The sequence below is a fragment of the Haliotis rufescens genome, unplaced genomic scaffold, assembly GCF_023055435.1.
Source record: "Haliotis rufescens isolate VD_foot unplaced genomic scaffold, xgHalRufe1.0.p SCAF_3, whole genome shotgun sequence".
Lineage (NCBI taxonomy): Eukaryota > Metazoa > Mollusca > Gastropoda > Lepetellida > Haliotidae > Haliotis > Haliotis rufescens.
The window spans coordinates 27,021,867-27,043,942 of record NW_025964001.1 but is presented as its reverse complement, the minus strand read 5'-3'; the positions used below and the strand labels follow the sequence as shown (position 1 = coordinate 27,043,942).

Sequence of the window (22,076 nt, the reverse complement as noted above, 5' to 3'; positions counted from 1 at the left end):
AGTAATAGTTATTATAATTTTGCATAAAACATGGAGCTGTTTGGCAATCAAAATTTCATTGATATTAATCTTTTTTTATGTCATTGATTGAGACTTTTGGCTCTGGTTGGTCAAATCCATGAACTTATAAGGTAAAAAAGTATCACCTGAAATACAATATAAGGCTTGTCTGTTCTTGTGGGCATCATCGTCACCTAATTTGGTCACAAAGCGGTGTGAAGTGTTCCTCTCCTCCATCTGAACCAATCACAAGTACTGAAGTGTTGCTGATGAGGTGTTCAGTGCTGTGTGATACCTCAAGCACAATATAGCTGTAGATCATTATGAGATGGGAAGAACGAGGTGGGGCACTTATCGGTGGTGAATATTGCTTCATGACTTTAGTAATGGCTGTTTGATGGCCATAATACACAAATCTTCTTGTTTGTTCAAAGTCAACACATCCGTGATACAAGTATTGCTGTCTGATTCCTACCACTCCAAAGTGTGACGTGGGAAACCAAACCGACCTTTCAAGATCACGCATACAGTTAAACCCTATTGAAACTATTGAAAGATTTGTAACACCTTATCAAAGGTGGCCAAGTTGATAACAAAAGCAACAAAATCTCTAATTTTTAGCAAGCTACAAAGTTATAAAGCCATTAAGTGCCAATATGATATGCTGCCAGTCTTATTCCTATTTCTCATATCTTCCTTGTCACTATATCCTTTGGGATAGCATGTGAATATTTCATTAAGCCTCTCAAGTTATGCTGCGGACATTTTAGTGGTATTTGGAAACCGTTTGTGGTAAGATCTGGTGAAACGTGATCACATGGTGGCTGTTCCTTGTCAATATTTAATTCCACGATTGTCATGTTGGTCTTATTGTCCTTGCACGTCCCCCCTCTCCAGGAGGACGACAAGCACTTGCATGAGCATGCAGTGAGGTCTCCGCAGTTCTCATACTCCGGTGGGTGTACATTTCTGTCTTCCCCACCCTGCTGGAATATCCCACGTACTGTTGAGTATGGTAAGTGTGATGCTCATGTTACCTCTACCAGTTCATTTACAGGTTTGTAGGTAGGGATTTACCTAGACATGCTCAGGGCTAGATAAGTGGCCCCGAGTCTGCAGTAAATGTTTGCTATTTCGCAAATTGGAATTAAGAATTTTCCAATTGATTTTGATATTGTTTAACAAATACATGGCTTGTATAAAGTTGTATTTCATGACAACAGAAACAATAAAGAGGAAGAGATATTATTGTATTAATTGTGAAATACCTCTATTTTTAAGGAAATAATAGGTTTTAATAAAATTCTCATTTTTCTCTATATGCTCGGCAAGGGCACTTTGTTTGAAATCCAAAACACATACCTTTCTTTCATTTTACAGAGTTTAGGATTCTTGTAAAACTATCGGTAAGAAAGGGAATATACCGAGTTATCTAGACTGACTGATTTTGGAAAAGGAAGGATATGTGATTGTGGGTTCGAATCCGATTATGTTTCTAGGTTTGTCAGCACCAAACCCGTGCTCGTGGGTTTCACCGAGGTGGTCAACGTCTGTGACGTGCATCACTTCAGGCTTTCCTCCCACATTATGCTGACATGCTGCAATCTAAATACTGTTAAAAGCCGCGTTAACCCAACTCACTCACTCTACAAACAACATACTAGAAGGAAGTAAAGGATTGAGAGCACAGGCCAGGAATCAGGTGAAGTTAAGCAAAGTTGGTCTCGTAGGTGTCTCCTTAGGCAAGCGACCTTTTGGTCAAATATGCCTCCGTTCACCCAGCAGTGAATGGGTACCTGGTAGGATAAGATTGTAATGTGACTGAAACTTCTAGTGCTTCACAGGTATCTTAGGTTGTATACTCCCCAGGGAGCGGAGAATGAAAATTGAGTGCACACTGATTCATTAACTAGGGTAGTCATGTAGCACCCTTGAGCAATACCTTGGTGTATTTTTAAATGACTTGTTTTTTATTGTTACTAAGCAGCTATTGTTTGGTAGTCATGTTTAGAAAGACTCTCTGACTTGGTTGATGCATGTCATTGTATCCCAATTGCATGGATCGATGCTCATGATGTCAATCACTGCATTGTCTGGTCCAGACTTGATTATATATGCTGTCATATAGCTGGAATATTGCTGAGTGCTGCGTTAAACAAACAAACAACTTCATGTAAACAAATCATTAAATGAGTGTGCTATTGTGTATTTCTTTGTTTTAAGGAGGCACAGGGGGCAGTCATTTTAGGCGATACAATTTGCTATGTAGAGTTGCATCCCTTGAACATGCCAGAAACTGTGATCGTGGGTTTGAATCCCGGTTTGCCCCGATTATGTTTGTATGCTTGTCAGCACCATACCCATGCCCACGGGTTTCAACAAAGGGGTAAACATCAGAAGCATCACTTTAGGCTTCACCCTCATATCAATCTGACATGCTGTGGTATAACTGGAATACGCTTCAAGGCGGCCTTAAACCCAACTCACTCACTCATTCTTTGTTTACATTTTGGATACCATATGTATAAATGTCAAAAAGTGCCTTGTCTCAATATTTCCTTTTATATAAAAAAACCATAAGATTTCGAAGATTGCCCATGATTTCAAGTGACGAAATGCTTGAGTGAGTGAGTATGGTATTACGCCGCTTTTAGCAATATTCCAGCAATATCATAACAGGGGACACCAGAAATGGGTTTCACACATTGTACCCATGTCGGGAATTGAACCTGGGTCTTCGGCGTGACGAGCAAACACTTTAAGCACGAGGCTACCCAACCGCCCCCATTTTTACTTTAACAATCTGTTGATATGACTCGGAGAGCATGAAGTAGGTAATTAAATATTCATGTGAACATTCAAGCCTTGCAGTAAAACAGATGAATAACAACTTGGGCTGTATCACCTTTTTGTGTTGAACACATTACCTGGAAGTTAGTCATGTATGTGAAACACCTGTGAAGTTGACCTACCTGTAATTGGTATGCCCCATACCTGGTATCAGGTACGCATGACTAAGTCAGGTATTATACCCCATTACCCTTGATGTACAGGTATAATCATATCATGTCGGGGGTCGTTCTATCATGTCTATGTATGGGATAAAACATGACTCGTTATGCTTATGATTGTAAGAACTGAGAAAAAAAGGCTGAGGGAAAGTAAGACCGAGGAGGAGTGTTTTATTTAACTTACATACCAACAAATAATGGTCAAATATGCCTGAATATATTGAAAAAATATGTCAAATATTGAGCAAAAACAAGTATTGGCTGTTTCAACATCCCCTATACAGATGTGGACTTGACCAGCACATGTTCAATTTCTCATGTGCAACACGTTTCTCATGGCAGCCATGAGAGCCCACCTATGTCTTTCGTGATTTTGAAGACAATAAGTATTTTTTTTAACTAGTTCAAATGTAATTTTACAAGGATAAAAAAACAACATATTTATTACATATTCCAAGTAATAATTTCTAATATTCCCAAAGGATGATATCACAATGTTTTCCTTGGGTGGGTAAGGCCTCAATTACCGAAGTGATAGTGAGTTCGGAATCATTAACAAAATCAGGTATCTGGGTTCAGTCCCAGGCCCGGGAACTATTTTTAAAAAGGTTGATATGGGTATGACAGGTTTTTGTATTGAAGGATGTTTGTTAAAAATTACCTGAGAAGAAACAGGTTATTAAGTTGATTGTAAGGAACTATTTCAACAGAGGTACTAAGTTGTAGCATGAGTCCCGTGTTAGGTGAGTGAGTGAGTGAGTTGGGTTTAACGCCGCTTTTAACAGTATTCCAGTTATATCACGGCGTGTCAGCTTAATGTGGGAGGAAAGCCCGAAGTGATGCAGGTCTCAGACATTTACCACTTCGGTGAAACCCGTGGGCACGGGTATGGTGCTGACAAACCTAGAAACATAATCGAGGCGAACCGGTATTCAAACCCACAATCATAGGTTTCTGGCATGCCCGAGGGACGCAACTAGGTGTTATACACAATGAGGGACAAAAAAAACCAACCATGACCAGAGTTTCAATGGCTTCAAAGCAGGGTATAAGGGATTTGTTTTCCAGCTGATGAATTAATTTTCCTCCAAAGTAGGATACATAGTACTTTATCAAGATCATGTGGTCCAATCAGATCTCATCATTCTGAAATGGAGGTATGATAAAGATTATTATCAAATTTGTATAAAGCCCATCAGATTTCGTTCCGTCATTGTGCAAAGTTGAATGCAGCAATAAAGATCATTAGAGCTCATTATGCCAATATCATCAACCTCCAAAAACAATACATTACATCATTGAAGGTTTCTAAAGCCAGGATATAGTTTGTGTAAGCAGTTTAACATCATCCTTGCTACTGTAAGGAATAGCCCAGTACTAGATGTATACACGCATCTGCAATGTAGGCCATATATAATATATGCTGATCATATTTACTATTTAATAGTCACTTGTCCTGAAGGTAGCACAGTTCATCGTTTGACGCTTGTGTGATTTCATGCATTTTCTTTGCAATCAATCATGTGTGTATGGTGGTATTTGGTGCAGTGTTAACTTAAGACCTGTTTACTATTTCTCATGACCATCATCAATGCGCAACTGGGGGCCATTTTGAGGTCATCATTGATAAGTAAAAATCCTCAAGTAATTTTTTTTTTTTTGAGGGGGCGGGGGAATAATTATTTATTCAACATGCTCGGGTAATTCATGGTAATTCATTGTAGTCTCATTTGTGAAGCACATTTGGTGGTTTGCATCCCACATTCACCATGATTATGTTTGTAGGTTTGTCAGCACCATACCTGTGCTCCAGGGTCTCAGCAAAGTGGTTAATGTCTAAGTGAGTGAGTTAGGTTTTACGCCGCTTTTAGCAATATTCCAACTATATCACGGCTGGGGACACCAGAAATGGGCTTCACACATTGTACCCATGTCGGGAATCGAACCTGGGTCTTCGGCGTGACGAGCTAACACTTTAACCACTAGGCTACCCGACCGTCCCGTAAATGTCTGAGACCAGCATCATGTCAGGCTTTCCTCCATGTCAAGGAGACACGTCATTGTATAGCTGAACTCTCAGAACTGTTACACCCAGCTCCCCCTCAGTAATGTTTGCCCAGTTATACTTTCTTGTAGGCTCTGTATTGCAACTATAATATAACTTTACCTACTGTTTTATGGGTGATTTCTGCTAGATTCAGCTAGGTGAGGTGAGGTGAGGTGAGGTGAGGTGAAATTGGGTTTAACGTCGCGTCCAAGATTATTGCATTTGTATAGCAACGTGCATGCACGTGTGTGTGTGGGGGGGGGCTGCTTGTACTAGTCCGGACTGATGCCGAGTTATAGTGCTGGCCAACTGAGATACCATGCCGCAGTTTAACATGAATACCCCACTCAGACACAGTACACAGACTTCGAGCCGACCAGTCCTTGTTTTAACCCCTAAATGCTGAGCGCCAGACAGGGTAACAACAAGTACCATCCTATAACATCTTTAGGTGTGACGCGGCCGGGGATCGAACCCCATACCTTCCGCTCTCCGGGCGGGCGCTCAACCACTAGACCACGGAGGCTGTCCAGATTCAGTAAGGACAGACTTTGAGACATTATATCCAGGTGAAAACTGAGGGTGCAGTGGCATGGCCTTGGATGAAGTGGTCCTTAGGCCAGACTAATTTAATTAATTCTTTTAAGATTTTTACCTCCTAAGGAGGGGATGTATATAAATACAATCACAAACTAAAATAACATGTACTCATATTTTTTAGGTTAAAAATGCTATATGAAGTTTATTTCTGAACAAGCATGATCAAAATGTCAATGTAACTGGAAATCGTAAATTTAAGGTTACAGGACAATTTATATTTTTAAACATTCAAGTGACAGACGGATTTGTTTAATAAGTAATAAATTGGTCTGACCTTGGTATGAAGCTATATGGAAAACATTCTTTACAAACTTCTACTATCAGTTTGTTTGTTGTTTTAATTTAAACTCTGAACTCAGCAATATTCAGCTATATAACTGCAATATATGATTAAATCTAGACCAATGGGTGTTGTCTGGCATTATCACTTTGGGTTGGGCCTTTAGGACTAGTGGGTGTTGTCTGGCGTTATCACTTTGGGTTGGGCCTATAGGACTAGTGGGTGTTGTCTGGTGTTATCACTTTGGGTTGGGCCTATAGGACTAGTGGATGTTGTCTAGCATTATCACTTTTGGTTGGGCCTATAGGACTAATGGGTGTTGTCTGGCGTTATCACTTTGGGTTGGGCCTATAGGACTAATGGGTGTTGTCTAGCATTATCACTTTGGGTTGGGCCTATAGGACTAGTGGGTGTTGTCTAGCGTTATCACTTTGGGTTGGGCCTTTAGGACTAGTGGGTGTTGTCTAGCGTTATCACTTTGGGTTTGGCCTATACGACTAGTGGGTGTTGTCTGGTGTTATCACTTTGGGTTGGGCCTATAGGACTAGTGGGTGTTGTCTGGCGTTATCACTTTGGGTTGGGCCTATAGGACTAGTGGATGTTGTCTAGCATTATCACTTTGGGTTGGGCCTATAGGACTAATGGGTGTTGTCTGGTGTTATCACTTTGGGTTGGGCCTATAGGACTAGTGGGTGTTGTCTGGCGTTATCACTTTGGGTTGGGCCTATAGGACTAGTGGATGTTGTCTAGCATTATCACTTTGGGTTGGGCCTATAGGACTAGTGGATGTTGTCTAGCATTATCACTTTGGGTTGGGCCTATAGGACTAGTGGGTGTTGTCTAGCGTTATCACTTTGGGTTGGGCCTATAGGGCTAGTGGATGTTGTCTAGCATTATCACTTTGGGTTGGGCCTATAGGACTAGTGGGTGTTGTCTGGTGTTATCACTTTGGGTTGGGCCTTTAGGACTAGTGGGTGTTGTCTGGCGTTATCACTTTGGGTTGGGCCTATAGGGCTAGTGGGTGTTGTCTGGCGTTATCACTTTGGGTTGGGCCTTTAGGACTAGTGGGTGTTGTCTGGCGTTATCACTTTGGGTTGGGCCTATAGGGCTAGTGGGTGTTGTCTGGCGTTATCACTTTGGGTTGGGCCTATAGGACTAGTGGGTGTTGTCTGGCGTTTTCACTTTGGGTTGGGCCTATAGGACTAGTGGGTGTTGTCTGGTGTTATCACTTTGGGTTGGGCCTATAGGACTAGTGTATGTTGTCTGCCATTATCACTTTGGGTTGGGCCTATAGGACTAGTGGGTGTTGTCTGGTGTTATCACTTTGGGTTGGGCCTATAGGACTAGTGGGTGTTGTCTGGCGTTATCACTTTGGGTTGGGCCTATAGGACTAGTGGGTGTTGTCTGGCGTTATCACTTTGGGTTGGGCCTATAGGACTAGTGGGTGTTGTCTGGTGTTATCACTTTGGGAATGGACATCTGTTCATCCAAGGATGTATTCTTGGTATCCACTGTAACAATGTAATGCATTTCTAAAGTTTTCTAACCCTTTTGTCAAGGTGTATTTAACAGTTCACGATTGAATGTGCAAGATATTGATGGGTTCGAATAAGATGATAAAATGGACATAATAGGACCTGCTTCATATACATCAATCAATTTATGCTCAAGCCTCACCATGGAGGAATTCTGTAGTAGCAAACCATCAATCCTTCTCTCATTCATATACGTGCATTGATGAATAATTGAATATCCCGATACATTATTGCTTGGCATTGGCCTTGGCAGTCGTTATGGCAGAAAAAAGTCTCTCACCTTTAAAAGCAGTATTTGTAATTAAGGATACCCTTGAACATTAGAACATCATTTGGGGTTAATGTAGAGATTCCTTTGTGTTGCCTGCAAAACTGTCTCAAAATGCAATCTGTATCGTCTCAAAATTATTGAAAAGAGACAATTGACACCATATTATTTATCAAAGCATCCCATAAATAACTGTCTGACAGAATAGATAAGGTCAGTGTTCTTCATGACATTGGGACCATAAAAGATACAAGAGGCACAACCTGGGACCATAAAAGATACAAGAGGCACAACCTTTCACAATGGGGGGTCAAGAGACTGAAGTCTATTGCAATAAGAAAATAGGCCTCAAATGACAACCTTGTTTCACACCTTGCTGGAGAAGGGGGACCAACCTGCCATAATGTTGTTGTGGAATGACTGATTTAGGAGTGCTCTGTTGTAGTTGTCTGGAAATAGTGTTCACTCAAGAAGAGTTATGACAATGCTGAATCACTTTTGTGTAATTAGTTGCATGGTAGGCTGAGTAAGACATTTGGATTTCCAAAGTTGATGGGTCAGTTTTTTTCAGGAATATACTTGCATTGATACACTGTGATATTTTCTGCATCGTGGGTCATTTTCCCATATGATTATGCTGTCAAGTAGTTAGGTAGAGGAAGAACTGAGACATAGACACAGTTATGTATATATAGACCTCACACACTCACAGACCCACACATGCACATGCACACACGCACACGCACACGCACACACACACAACAGCCATTTTTCAAGTGGTACATGTGATTGTCATATGAAAGAGATAGACCAAGAAACTAGATGCTGCGGCTATCATAAGTCTATGTTAAAGTATGGGAATTACAATCATCATACTACTAAGACCCGTTTGTTGAAATGAACCCTCTTTAATAGTGTTGCATTGTTTCCGGTGAATATTTAAATTGACCTATTTGACTGGGCAGGTAGGTAGAGAAACCTGGGCTTGAACACCTGGGATATAGTGTTACATTTTTTTTCAATGGCACTGTCTTGATCAACTGTTCTTCACTGTGAAGTGATCTGATTTAATCATGGTGGTTGTTGACTATCTGGTGGAATAGATCCACCATGCTGGGGGGAAGGGGAGGATCAGCGTCGGTGTTCAAGGTGTCAGTCTTGGATCTCGGGGATTATCCTCGGTCACTACAGGTATGTCCTGGCCATTCCTGACACTTCTCATGCAAAAATATGTACACTGTTCTCTGTACAATGTTCTCTGTACACTGTTCTCTGTTTAGTTTCCGCTGAGATGATTTCTTTTATACTATCAGTTTGATCACATGTGCATTGAAGGATTTTGTATTTAAGAATAACAAGTGATTGTCCATGTGAAGAAACTTTATTTTGGATGAAAACATAATCAATTTGTTGTGACAGGTTTATTTGTGTATGTAGTTTTTATAGAAATTGAGTGTAATTTCTCCAGGTTAACCAGTCTGATTGTAGTTCCTTTTTGGATCCCACTGCCTTAACATGTTCATCATATTGTCTAACTGATAGAATGTGAACTAGTTGTTAGAACTTCAAGTAGCCAGTGAGGCATTTCTTGCCAGGTGATTGGTCTGTTTCTCAAGTGTGTGAAGCCTAGTCTTCAATCTCCTTCTGCCGTGGTAATACTTAAACATTGCTTCACACACCTGTCATTTATATTAGGGTCGGATCAGAGGTTTTCCATACACTAAAGTACTGACAATAATTACCCTTCCCTAATGCTTCCCTTTATATTTTTTATTGACCCTCATGTCCTTGTACATTTTTTTCATGATCTTCCCCAAAAGTTTTTTTTTTTTACCATCCCTTCAGACTGTCATATTTTAGGGAGACCCTCCCCTGATTCCCTCTGACCCACCCCCACCTATTATAAATGACCGAGCTCTTATTGTTGAAAAAGTGAGAAAGAGAGTTAATCCATCTCCTTTCCACTCTGTCTTTAAGGCCAGGACTTAATGTCTCCCCATACGTGATTTGTGTCTCCTGCAAACAGTGTAAAGGTTGTGGGAGCAGGGCCTGCAAGTCTGTCACTGAAGGAATACAGCTTGTGTTTGTGTGCATTGTTTTTCTCTCCAGTAACTGAAACGCGATGATTAGTATTTAAACTGCTGACAATTTTGCCCATATTTTTACAATTTTCAATTATTCCAGGACCCATCTCTCTAAGCATGTGATCTATGCATAAAGATAGAGGTTATTCAAATATTGTTGTATTGAAGTTTTAAATTGAGTCGTTAAAATGGGTTTTGCTATTAACATGATAAAATGAGTTTGAATGACATCTGAAGCAATATCTAGCATGTTGGAACAAAAGTGTTATAAGCACAACCTGTGACATAAAGCCAATATGTTTTTGAAATTATGGTGTATTGATTGTTTGTGAATACAGCCCAGGGATGGTTTAATTCATGAGTACAATTCAATTCAAACACTGTAAAACGTCTTTTCTGACATGACACGACATTCTAAAACTTAAAAAAAATTGTTTTAATCCTGACAAATTTTGGTGTAGAAGAGTGTTGTTTAAAGGTGAATCATCTGCTATTTGTCCTGTGTGGATAGGAATGCAACAGTTGGTGAGAGAACGATGTTTACAGGTATACCTGTAGCAGGTGAAACATCAAGTGCCAGGTGTTGCCAACGTTGCATGTGTAGACTGTGTCATGAGATGGCAGCACACTGGAGTATAGACAGGAAGCTACTTCCTCTGTTCAGGCCATCGTGAGGTACTGTTCAGTTGTTTACATCGTGTTAATACCTCGTGTGTTCTCATATCTCTAAGTGACATGTTAGAGGCTGTAGTTTCAGTGAAGACAGAGTTGACTTATGGAGTTCATGTTCGTTTCTCTTTCGGTACAGTTGCTCATATTTATTAAGCAAGTGATCATTATTATCATGTCTTGTGTGCACTGATCCGAACTAAGTGTCCTCGACAATCTGGGGAAAAATTGTTATTTTGATGAAATTGGTCAATGACATACAATCGACAACACAACATTCTATCTTACTATATAACATGAATTGGCAAATTTGTAACTGTAATTTGGGAATATGTACTGACATTTGCTGCAGACTTGGAGTCATGTGTCGGCCTGTGAGCAGGTCTGGATACATCCCTGGTGTTGTACCATATTTCTGCTGATGTACTCCACCTTAGTGGTCCTTCAAATGAAGAAGTATGAATAGCTTCAAGTAATTATAATCCTCCACTGATACTCGTATACATGCTGGTTGAAGGACCCTCATACACGATCTGATCATAATGTTGATGCAGTATGTTTTCTACGTTGTTACATTGTAGTCTTCTGTTAACCTTTACGAGTCATTACTGGAGCATGAATTTTCATTCGAGTTATTTATTTATATTATATTATTTATTGGGCATGTTTGTTTGTTTGTTGTTTAACGCCACACTCAGTAATATTCCAGCTGTATGACGGTGGTCTGTAAATAATCAAGTCTGGACCAGACAATCCAGTGATTGATATCATGAGAATCGATCCACACAATTGGGATACGATGACATGCATGAACCAAGTCAGCGAGCCTGACCACCCAATCCCATTAGTCACCTCTTACGACAAACATAGTTGCCTTTTACTGCAAGCATGGGTTGTTAAGACCTATTATACCCCGGATCTTCATGGGTATATTGATTTAGGAATCTTGCTGAAACGAAATGTGTTGAGTGATTGCTGACATCTCAATTGTACATTGATGTGGCAATATGGTTAATATATCAGTAGGTTTATCTTTTTGACAAATATGTCCAAATCAAAGATAACGGCAGATGTTTTGTTTGTTTGTTTGTTGTTTAACGCCGCACTCTGCAATATTCCAGCTATATGATGGCGGATGTAAACAACTGACCTTGAATCATGTGTAGCAGGTTTACAACATGAGTGTATTTGGCCCAACCTGTAACATGAAGCCTGTCTGTTATTGGAACAGGTGTGTTGATTGTGTTTGTGAATACAGTGCAGCGATACTTCAATTCATCAGTGAATTCAACTGAAACACTGTCAAAAGTCTTGTCAGACAAAGGAACTTATTGCTCTTAGGAATGGTCATTTATTGCAGGGAGCTGGGCTGAGGTTTTGATGCACTAATGTACAGAAAATAATTACCCTCCCCTAAAGCTTGTCATATTTTGGACAACCCTCCCAATGTCCTTGTACAATTTTTTCATGATCCTCCCAGAAAAGACAAAATGCAAAAGCACTTTATATTTTATTATAAACTGTCCATTTTTTCCTAACCCTCCCCTAGAGACTGTCATATCTTTTGGTGACCCACCGCCCCAGAGACTGATATATATTTGGGTGACCCTGCCCTGATCCCCTCTCACCCACCCTCCCCTATAATAAATGACTGGTTCCTAAGAATACCTTTATTACTGTTTCAGGAGGTATTCAGGAAACAGTTTAGTCACTGGTATGTTGGTCAGAATTAATTGTTACCTGTGACCTTGCATGTGATTACCTGTGACCCCTTCCTGTAGAACAATGGTACATGCAGGCACGCACGCACGCACGCACGCACACGCACAGGAAACAATGGCTGAGCCTGCTGGGTGGGGTGTGTGTCGATCAGGCAGCCCTGGGTAGATATACCCCAGATAACATGGTCTCCCATTCAGTGGGTTGGCACAGGGGCAGTTCAGTCTGGCACCACATGCAAACACAGCATGCAATGGGTGATATGTAAACTTGTGAGTGATTGATCCTGCATAGTTGGAATATTTGTTTACACAGCATGCGACTACTAGATCGCTATTTAATGATGTAGGTGAACTGTTGTGTACAATAATGATGAGAAATTACTAGAATATCCCCTAAAAATGTTATCTCTGTGGGGATGCTGGGTTAGAATTGCTTCCCAGCTACTTATGCTGGTTGTCCGAGGCGACTTATTGGATCAGGTGGTCAGGTTAGGTGACTTGGTTGATTGTGTGTCATCGTACCCAACAACACAGATTGTTGCTCACAATATCGATCACTGGCTTGTCTGATCCAGACACAATTGTTTACAGGCTGCCATCATTTAGCTGAAATAATCCTGAATATGGAGTGTTTACAGGCCGGGATATTGCTGAGTGTGACGTTAAACAACAAACAGACATTAATAGTGAAATTTTCGTGAAGCCCAGGATGCATTTTTCTTGAAATTTGCTACTTTGCTACTAAAATAATAGTAGTGTTATGCTGTAGTCGGTAGTGTTAAAGCATGACTGATGGCATATTATGTCAGCCATGAGGGTACAATGATGATTTCTTTTTCATATTTTGCACAAAATTGCAGCTTATCTGGAACTCTGGATGTACACAATAAATCATGTCACAGAGTGGTCTAGTTGACACGTGAAGATCCAGGGTAGAATAGGTCTTCAGCATCCCATCCTTGCCATAAAAGGCGACTATGTTTGTCGTAAGAGGCGACTGACGGGATCGGGTGGTCAGGCTCATTGACTTTGTTGATGCATGTCATCGATCCCAATTGTTTGGATCGTTGCTCATGATATCAATCACTGGATTGTCTGGTCCAGACTCGATTATTTACAGACCGCTGTCATATAGCTGGAATATTGCTGAGTGCGGTGTTAAACAACAAACCTACCAACCAACCAACTATGATCTAGTTGATAAAGTATATACGTTGAGAGCAGAAGGTTGGTGGTTCAATCCCAAGCTGCATCATACCAAAAGACGTTAAAAGATGGTACTTGTTGTTACCCTGCCTGCCGCACCGCATTATGAGAATCAAACAAGGACTGGTCATCTCAGAGTCAGTATACTGTGTCTGAGTGGGGTGACGGTGTCTTTGTTACACTCTCAGTCTCAGAATCCTGTTTATGAATAATATATCAGAAATTGTTTCATTGCGTGAGACAAGTGTAGCATGCTCAATGATCAGTATTTGACCACATGCCATTCATTGCTTCACAGGTACTCTGAACAGTGTGTGCCTTTGTCCATGTAAAGACTATGAAAAATGTATCATTTCCTTCACTTTTCACAAATATGAAAATAGAGATTTTGATATTTAATTTGAAAAATTCAGTAAAACAACAAGCAAAAAATAGGAGAGCCTTAAATGTGGGAGTTATGATAATTGTTGCATTACAATCATTTCATGATATACAGCTTTGAGTGAGGATGAAGAATCATGATAGTGAATAAATTAATTAATTGTTTATTAAAGTGTCACTTATTAAATTAGTCCTGATCAGACCGAAGAGACACTGGCTTATATTCTACTCAAAATGAGGACCACCCGATTCTTTCATATGACTGTAGTGGTCTGACATGCCATGACAGATTAACTATATTCATATGAAACAATTCGGTGGTCCTTAATTGTTTCTGAATGTCAGTTGGCCAGTGATGAAAAACAAGATTTTCGTTCCCACATTTTCCTGAATACCTTAAACCTTTTCCATTGCATAAAGAAGGTATCTGTACACAATTTTCATTTGTTTGTAAGTTTGCAAGTGAGTGCGTGAATTTTCAGGGGGTCAAAATAGCACAATTGAGGGAAAAATGCATAATTTGCAAAATTGGCTGTAACATTTTTATTAAGTCTTTAAACTATCAAAATTATGTCCTTGACTACAGGTAATATGTTTGTTTATCTGAGTTTGACAAACATTTTGTTTCATTTAACTGTCATTCTAATTCTCAGTATGGTTTTTTTTCTTCATTTTCAAATGTTGCAAGTAGGTAAAACACTAATTCCATTGATTCGTGACAATAAAACCACTATTACTGTGTATCAAAATCTGCCCGAACCATTGTGCTATCCTATACAAAAAAACAAAATGAAAATATATTAAGTAGGGGCTGAGATATCGTATACAATGTTACCCCACCCCTTAAAAACCAATTTTGCCGAAAATTGCTTATTGAGATATAGTGGTAGATTATGTTGATGTAGTGGATGAGTAGGATAATTGCAACAATGCTTAAAAATACCAAGATAGTAAAATCATAAAGAAAAATGACTATGAGGAGTATACATCTAGACAGCTAAAACAATAAACTATTTTTGAGGATTCTTTGAAGCCTACACTATGTATAAACAACAATACATACCAGTATCAGGATTGTCATCATATGACATTGATATTATAGTTTTTGTCCTCATTTACGCTGATGATATGTGTGCTGTAGATTAGGACTGCACAATGACTATGTAACACTATGTATCACTGTGTATTGAACAGTTACTTATCAAACAGCTGTTTTCTCACTGTTGTCACTGATAGCAGATATTGTCAATAAGCATATGTGCACACACCCATTGTATATATTAGTTATCTGGCCAATGATGCAGTGCTAATCACCAGGTATGTATATACCTGTAGTTACACAGAGTAACGATCTCCTAGCGTACCTGAATGTGAACAATTGACCTACACTGAAGATACGAATACTGATAGGCATGCAGTCAGCCTGACTACACATAGCAAGGATGCACTTTGATTGGGGCGGGAGTGGAGAGTAACTGATCAAATGACAGACTCCTTTCTTCACAGGTCAACCTGAAGGGATCTACCTGACTTCCTCACCTGTGTCTCACCTGTAATCAAGGATACCTGTATTGGGTGGGTCAAGATGGGAGTGCTGTGGATATACCTGTAGGCTTGGTTTACCTTGGATAAGGGACAACTCTAATCGCTTTCAATGGTAAGTGAGCTTGTGTCAGTTACCCATTGTTTATGTTTGACTTTTAATTTTTTTTTGTGAAACATCTATGTTTTTTAGAGTTATAATTTCATTGATTTTGCATCACCATGTGGTGTTATTTGGAGAATAATGAAAATATCCAAACATGATTATCGGCTGTGATGGACAATTCTGACAGATTTGACCAATAACTATGCATGTTTACTACTTAAAAGAAGTTAAAGAATACCCGATTTTTTCAGATGACTTTAGTTAATCTGTCATGGCCATGACAGTGTAGTGTTTGTTTGTTTGTTTGTTTGTTTAAAACCACACTCTGCAATATTACAGCTATATGACGGTGGTTTGACACTATATAGTAATATGAAAGAAACAGGTTTTCTTAAACTTCTTTTGAGTAGTATATATTAACCGTCTTCTATTTGGAATGAAAAAACATCTGATGGCAGATAGTGATAAACTGGTCTCAACCTATAATCTAATAAAATTGATTTCAGTCTAGTGTAAAGCTAAGCTGATAATAGATTAAATATTCTGATTAAATTGTACTGAAGATATCCATACGGAAGGGCATTTTGTGCAGATGTAAATGATTATCAGTTATCCTGAGAATTTAGTCTGGACAGGAATAGATCTACCTAGTAAATGAGTTTTAGAGAAAGAAATCTCTCGTTAAATTGATTCCTGCAGAACAAATTCTAGATATAAAGTTATCAGTAGGTATTCTTTATTACACTATATCCCTGACATATATAGATGCAATCAGGTGTTGGGTTAACTCCTAACAGTAATCTCTAAATTATGTTATAGTATATAAATTAAATAAGAGCTCGGACAGACGCTGATCCATCAAACTGAAATTGCTATCTATCTCAAAACAATGCATCCACAAGGCATAAACTACAAGATCAAATCCTGGACATCCCTGTCCCATCTACTGTACCTATATATATAGTAGACTGTTTTATGACACAGAGTTGCATCCCTTGGGCATGCCAGAAACCTATGATTGTGGGTTCAAATCCCTGTTTGCCCTGATTATGTTTCTAGGTTTGTCAGCAACATATCAGTGCTCCTGGGTTTCACCAAAGTGGTAAAAGTCTGAGACCTGCATCACTTCGGGCTTTCCTCCCGCATTAAGTTAACACGGCGTGATATAACTGGAATACCTGTTAAAAGTGCCGTTAAATCCAACTCTCACTCACTCACTCACTCACTCACTCACTCACTCGCTCGCTCACTGTTTTAGGACACATTGATCTCATCATACTCATCCTGTGTCAGGGTGGTGGGTAGCCTAGTGGTTAGAGCGTTCACTCGTCACTCTCGCGTCACTCTCGGTGATATTGCTGGAATATTGCTTAAAGTGGCGTAAAACCATACTCACTCACTCATCCCATGTCTATGTGAGTATCCATATCTGTCTTTCTTAGAAATCAGGATGTGATATTTCTTAGCTCGCTAAACATCAATAATTTGGGTGTTTCTATTTTTGCATTAAGAGATGATGTGGCAATTGATAATGATGCTAGTTATCCAACACCCTTATCGATCAGATGTGATAATTGTCTGTGTGTGACCTGTCGTGGCAGACCTTAATCTGTGAATAATGCAAACTCTGATTAGTGATAAAGATAACACTGTCCCAGGGCTAGAATGTACCTGGAGGACACAGTGCAGAGCGGCTGTGTGATCAACAGGAACCTACATCTCGATATGGTTATCAGAGTCCTGCGTGGGACGGGAAAATTGTCTCTGTATAATAAGCGCTTTTATTAGTCACTAGATTGATGCATCTTTGAATTTGTGTCAGACCACAAAAATTGCAATTTGTTTAACGATTTGAGTGATTTCCTGGCTTAGTTCACCTTTAATGGGGGGCACGGGTGGCCCAGTCGTCTAAGGTGCCACGATTCGCTGTGCAGAGTTGCATCCCTTGGGCATGCCAGAAACCTATAATTGTGGGTTCGAATCCCCGTTCGCCCCGATTATGTTTCTTGGTTTGTCAGCACCATACCCGTGCTCGTGGGTTTCACCGAAGTGATAAACGTCTGAGACCTGCATCACTTCGGGCTTTCCTCCCACATTAAGCTGACACTCCGTGATATAACTGGAATATTGTTAAAAGCGGCGTTAAACCCAACTCACTCACTCACCTTTAATGATCTGGGCCTCGTTTCCACAAAGTGATCGTAACGCTAAGACGATTGTAACTCCTATACTTTAACATAGAATTACGACTGTCGTAGTGCTATGATCAATTTGTGGAACATGGCCCTGAAATACTAAACATTTAAATTTCCAAAAAGAAATCGTGAAATATACCCTATTCAGTTAATAATCTTATATATTTTTGTCAGGGCATATTCAGACAAGATTTGAATATGGACATGATTGCAGCTTGACTGATCTGTAACTGATTGCCTTTCAGAAGGAAACTATGGTAAATACATGGAGGTATGTATTTTAAGTCTTCATACATTTCCATAGGGGATCCTAGGGTAGACATGCTTGTCGTAAGAGGCGACTAACGGGATTGGACCCTGATTATAAGTGAGTGAGTGAATTGGATTAAATGCTGCTTTGAAGAGTATTCCAGTTATATCAAAGCCTGTCAACTTGTTGGAGGAAAGCCCGAAGTGATGCAGGTCTCAGATGTTTCCAACTTTGGTGAAACCCACATGCCCGGGTATGGTGCTGACAAACCCCATAAACATTATCGGGGCAATCAAAGTTTTGATCCTACATTCATAGGTTTCTCCCTCTGAAGTAGTATTGATTGAACAAAGACAAGAATGTTTGAATTTTACTGCTACTTATAAAATAATAATACTGTTTAATATCCCAGAGGTATATATTCAGTATATCTGATTTAACAACCAAAATGTTCAGTTTCATGTTTTAAAGGTACAGGTAACAGCAAGTAATTATAATTGGGTTTTCTGCTTCAGCCCAAAATAAGTAATGTTCAACAGGACTTTGAGATGGCCTCCCTCTCTAGAGGGGGGTTAACAGAACAGCATGCAAAGCCAGTGGTGTATGGATTTACTAACCTGGCGTATCGCCACTCCCACAGCGGGAACTACCTCAACTCGGGATACAAGCGTAATGCCTCGGAGTTTGACTCCGATATTGGAGAGGAGGACATTGATGGATATCAGGTACACACTGACTCAATTAATTAAATGAGTGTCAAAATATCCGATCCGCGCCACGGCCTGTAAAGCTCCGGGGTAGAATAGGTCTTCAGCAACCCATGCTTGCCGTAAAAGGTGACTATGCTTGTCGTAAGAGGCGACTGATGGGATCGGTTGGTCAGGCTCACTGACTTGGTTAATGCATGTCATCAATCCCTATTGCGTAAATCGATGCTCATGATGTCAATCACTGGATTGTCTGGTCCAGACTCAATAACTTACAGACCGCCGAAATATAGCTGGAATATTGCTGAGTGCTGCGTTAAACAACAAACAAACAATCCACCTCACAATAATATACTGCAAGAATGCTCTGCCCTGTGGTGATTGGTCTCCAGCAACTTATACTTGTAAGAGGCCACAAAGGATCAGGTTGTCGGACGTGTTGACTTGGTTGATGTTATCGTTCCCTGATGGTGTGGATCATTGTTCACAATATCAATCGCTGGATCGTGTGGTCGAGACTCGATTATTTATTGTCCACTGTCATATAGCTTGAATGTTATTGAGTGCTGCGTTAAACAACAAACAAGAATGTTTTGTAGATCAGGACCCAAGATAGACCAACCATCAGCTATGACATTAGCATCTGTCATTTTTTCCTATGTGAACGTCACTGCTCAAACTGATCGGCACCTGTTTTTACTCTGGTCCAGAACTGGAAAGGTTCATTGCTGAATCAAATATACAGAAATGTACCCCGGGTCTATATTCAAGAATATACCCTGGCCAGAATTGTAATGGAAATACCCTAGATGTGTACTTTATGGCACTACAGCAACAAGGCAAGTCACGTAAACACCTAGTGAAAACATGGTGTAGCTGTAATATGTCTGACTCTTGACTAAGAATCTAATCTCATTTACATGCAACTGAAACTAATGCCATCACTTTGTATGGTTGTAAACAACATGCTAGCATGTTTCCATCTTTTCCCACAGAATCCAGCTGATGAGGACATCCACAGGTTGAAAATGGTTATGGCCCCTTCAGAGAGGCGATTTGGCTTCTCCGTCATAGGGGGCGCTGATGAAGGTTTCGGTCCTCGTGTCGATGACATCACGCTCGGTAGGTGAATATTTCATTTTCACTGGAATGAAAAATGTTGAATATATTCTTCCACTTTATCCAGACTCAATTTGTCTGTGGTTAGGATAGATTTCCTTTGGGGAAGAAAAAACTTCTGACGTTATTGAGTTGTCAAGCCATTGATGCCTTGTACACTGGTGCCAAGTGGAATTGTACAAGTCCATTATGCTGTCCCATCCACGCACAGCTCAGTCAGTGTAAACATGGTTAGCATCAGGGGAGATAACCCTATCACCCTTTTGATTTCTCACAGGAACACAATAGCAGTGGGAATGTTCTTGTTAAAAATCAAATTTGGACCTATTGAAGAAAATACATATGTAAATATGTGTAGTGTTAATCATACGTGTTTCTAGATCTATAGTATATATATATTATCAGCCAGAAAATATATAGTATCATATACAGTTAAAAGAGCTTGAAACAAACCATCATTACTATACTGAGTGCAGAATAATTAAAAATTGTTCTTTCAGTATCATTTGTTTGTCAGTGTTCATTATGCACTGGAGCTCTTTGTGAATCAAATTGCTGTAGCCAAACTGATTAATTGTTTAGGAACACAAATAGGGAATGATATTTTATAGTCCTGAGCAAGTACTTTAACAGCAAATGTAGCCAACATTTTTGGAACTGAAGCTCTCATAAAATGTCTGCATAATGTGTTCAAGAGATGTTATCGCACCTCCATGTCAGAATGATAAGATCTGATTGGTCCATGTGATCTTGATACAAAACTATGTATCCTGCCTTGGTGGGAAATTTCTCAGCGGGGAAAATAAACCCCTTATACTCCGCCATGAGCAAGACAGGCTGCACGTGCATTTCTGAGAGGCAGAATAAATCCCTTATACTCCGCCACGAGCAAGACAGGCTGCACATGCATTTCTGAGAGGCAGAATAAATCCTTTATACTCCGCCACGAGCAAGACAGGCTACACATGCATTTCTGAGAGGCAGAATAAATCCCTTATACTCTGCCACGAGCAAGACAGGCTGCACATGCATTTCTGAGAGGCAGAATAAATCCCTTATACTCTGCCACGAGCAAGACAGGCTGCACATGCATTTCTGAGAGGCAGAATAAATCCTTTATACTCCGCCACGAGCAAGACAGGCTACACATGCATTTCTGAGAGGCAGAATAAATCCCTTATACTCTGCCACGAGCAAGAGAGGCTGCACATGCATTTCTGAGAGGCAGAATAAATCCTTTATACTCCGCCACAAGCAAGACAGGCTGCACATGCATTTCTGAGAGGCAGAATAAATCCTTTATACTCCGCCACAAGCAAGACAGGCTGCACATGCATTTCTGAGAGGCAAAATAAATCCTTTATACTCCGCCACAAGCAAGACAGGCTGCACATGCATTTCTGAGAGGCAGAATAAATCCTTTATACTCCGCCACGAGCAAGACAGGCTACACATGCATTTCTGAGAGGCAGAATAAATCCTTTATACCCAGTTTCGAAACAAAAAGTTGCACGCTTTTTATGAGTGAATGAAAGTCACAGGACATAAGCACAAGTTAACCTCAGCTCAGCGGACAGCTGTTTTCTATCAATTGTGATTTTGTTTTAATCCTTTTAAAATGTCATATTAAAACATTCGTCATATGACACTTGAGAATAGATGAGGATATTGAGATCCTTCTGTGGAATTCTGTTATAGATTCAGTTACATATACACATGGACTTTGAAAACAGGATAAATAGTTTGTTCTTAACAATATCTGAGGGTGAGCCTAGATGAATAAAAAATTAGTAGTGAAGGGTAAATAGCTCTTTGCTTCCTAGCAGTTTTTGATCTGTTAAACTTCAGAAGAAAATATCCAAATCTGTCTTCAGTGTGGTAGCTTTCCATATCTGACAGTGACTAGCCAATATCTAGATATATATTCAGAGCAGTACAAGGGAGTACTTCCTCAAAGGATACTTTTCACCAAGTTGGGTATGGCTCCATAGGACCTGTGTTTGTTGATGGTGATCTATCTTTGAGGTGTAATTTCAAGTCACACATCCTTGTTTTAGATATGACAAATATTCTGATCTCAAAGCAAGTTCTCGTTCTTGATTATGCTGGGCTATATTTGTCAGTAAGCTGTACTGTTCGTCTCAATGTTGAGAGTGAAATATATACTGATGCGTATTTGCCTGACTTTCTTATTGTAATTTGTTGCAGGAATGATTCATGTATTGCGATACATACCACGATATATTGCATGCGTTCTTTCATCATTAAATTTGTGGATCCCCTGACATATTTCACTGTGTTTGCACACTCCGATATTATCTTCGATTTTCTTAGCATGTTTTCTTTCTTATTAAG

The 22,076-nt window shown here is 39.8% G+C and overlaps 1 protein-coding gene across 2 annotated transcripts in view; it reads left to right on the top strand.

The window, feature by feature from the left end:
* Positions 1-22,076, top strand: part of LOC124144876 (protein PALS1-like) — a 129,453-nt gene that overhangs the window by 8,725 nt on the left and 98,652 nt on the right. Inside the window, exons 2-5 of one of the 2 annotated variants that reach the window (XM_046514488.2) lie at positions 15,309-15,459; positions 17,891-17,916; positions 18,411-18,620; positions 19,598-19,724. In XM_046514488.2, coding sequence (XP_046370444.2) covers positions 17,911-17,916; positions 18,411-18,620; positions 19,598-19,724 — 343 coding nt within the window. In that variant the 5' untranslated portion in view covers positions 15,309-15,459; positions 17,891-17,910. Of the gene's footprint in view, positions 1-15,269; positions 15,460-17,890; positions 17,917-18,410; positions 18,621-19,597; positions 19,725-22,076 lie in introns of those variants that run through there. The other variant, XM_046514497.2, reaches the window with a different exon arrangement.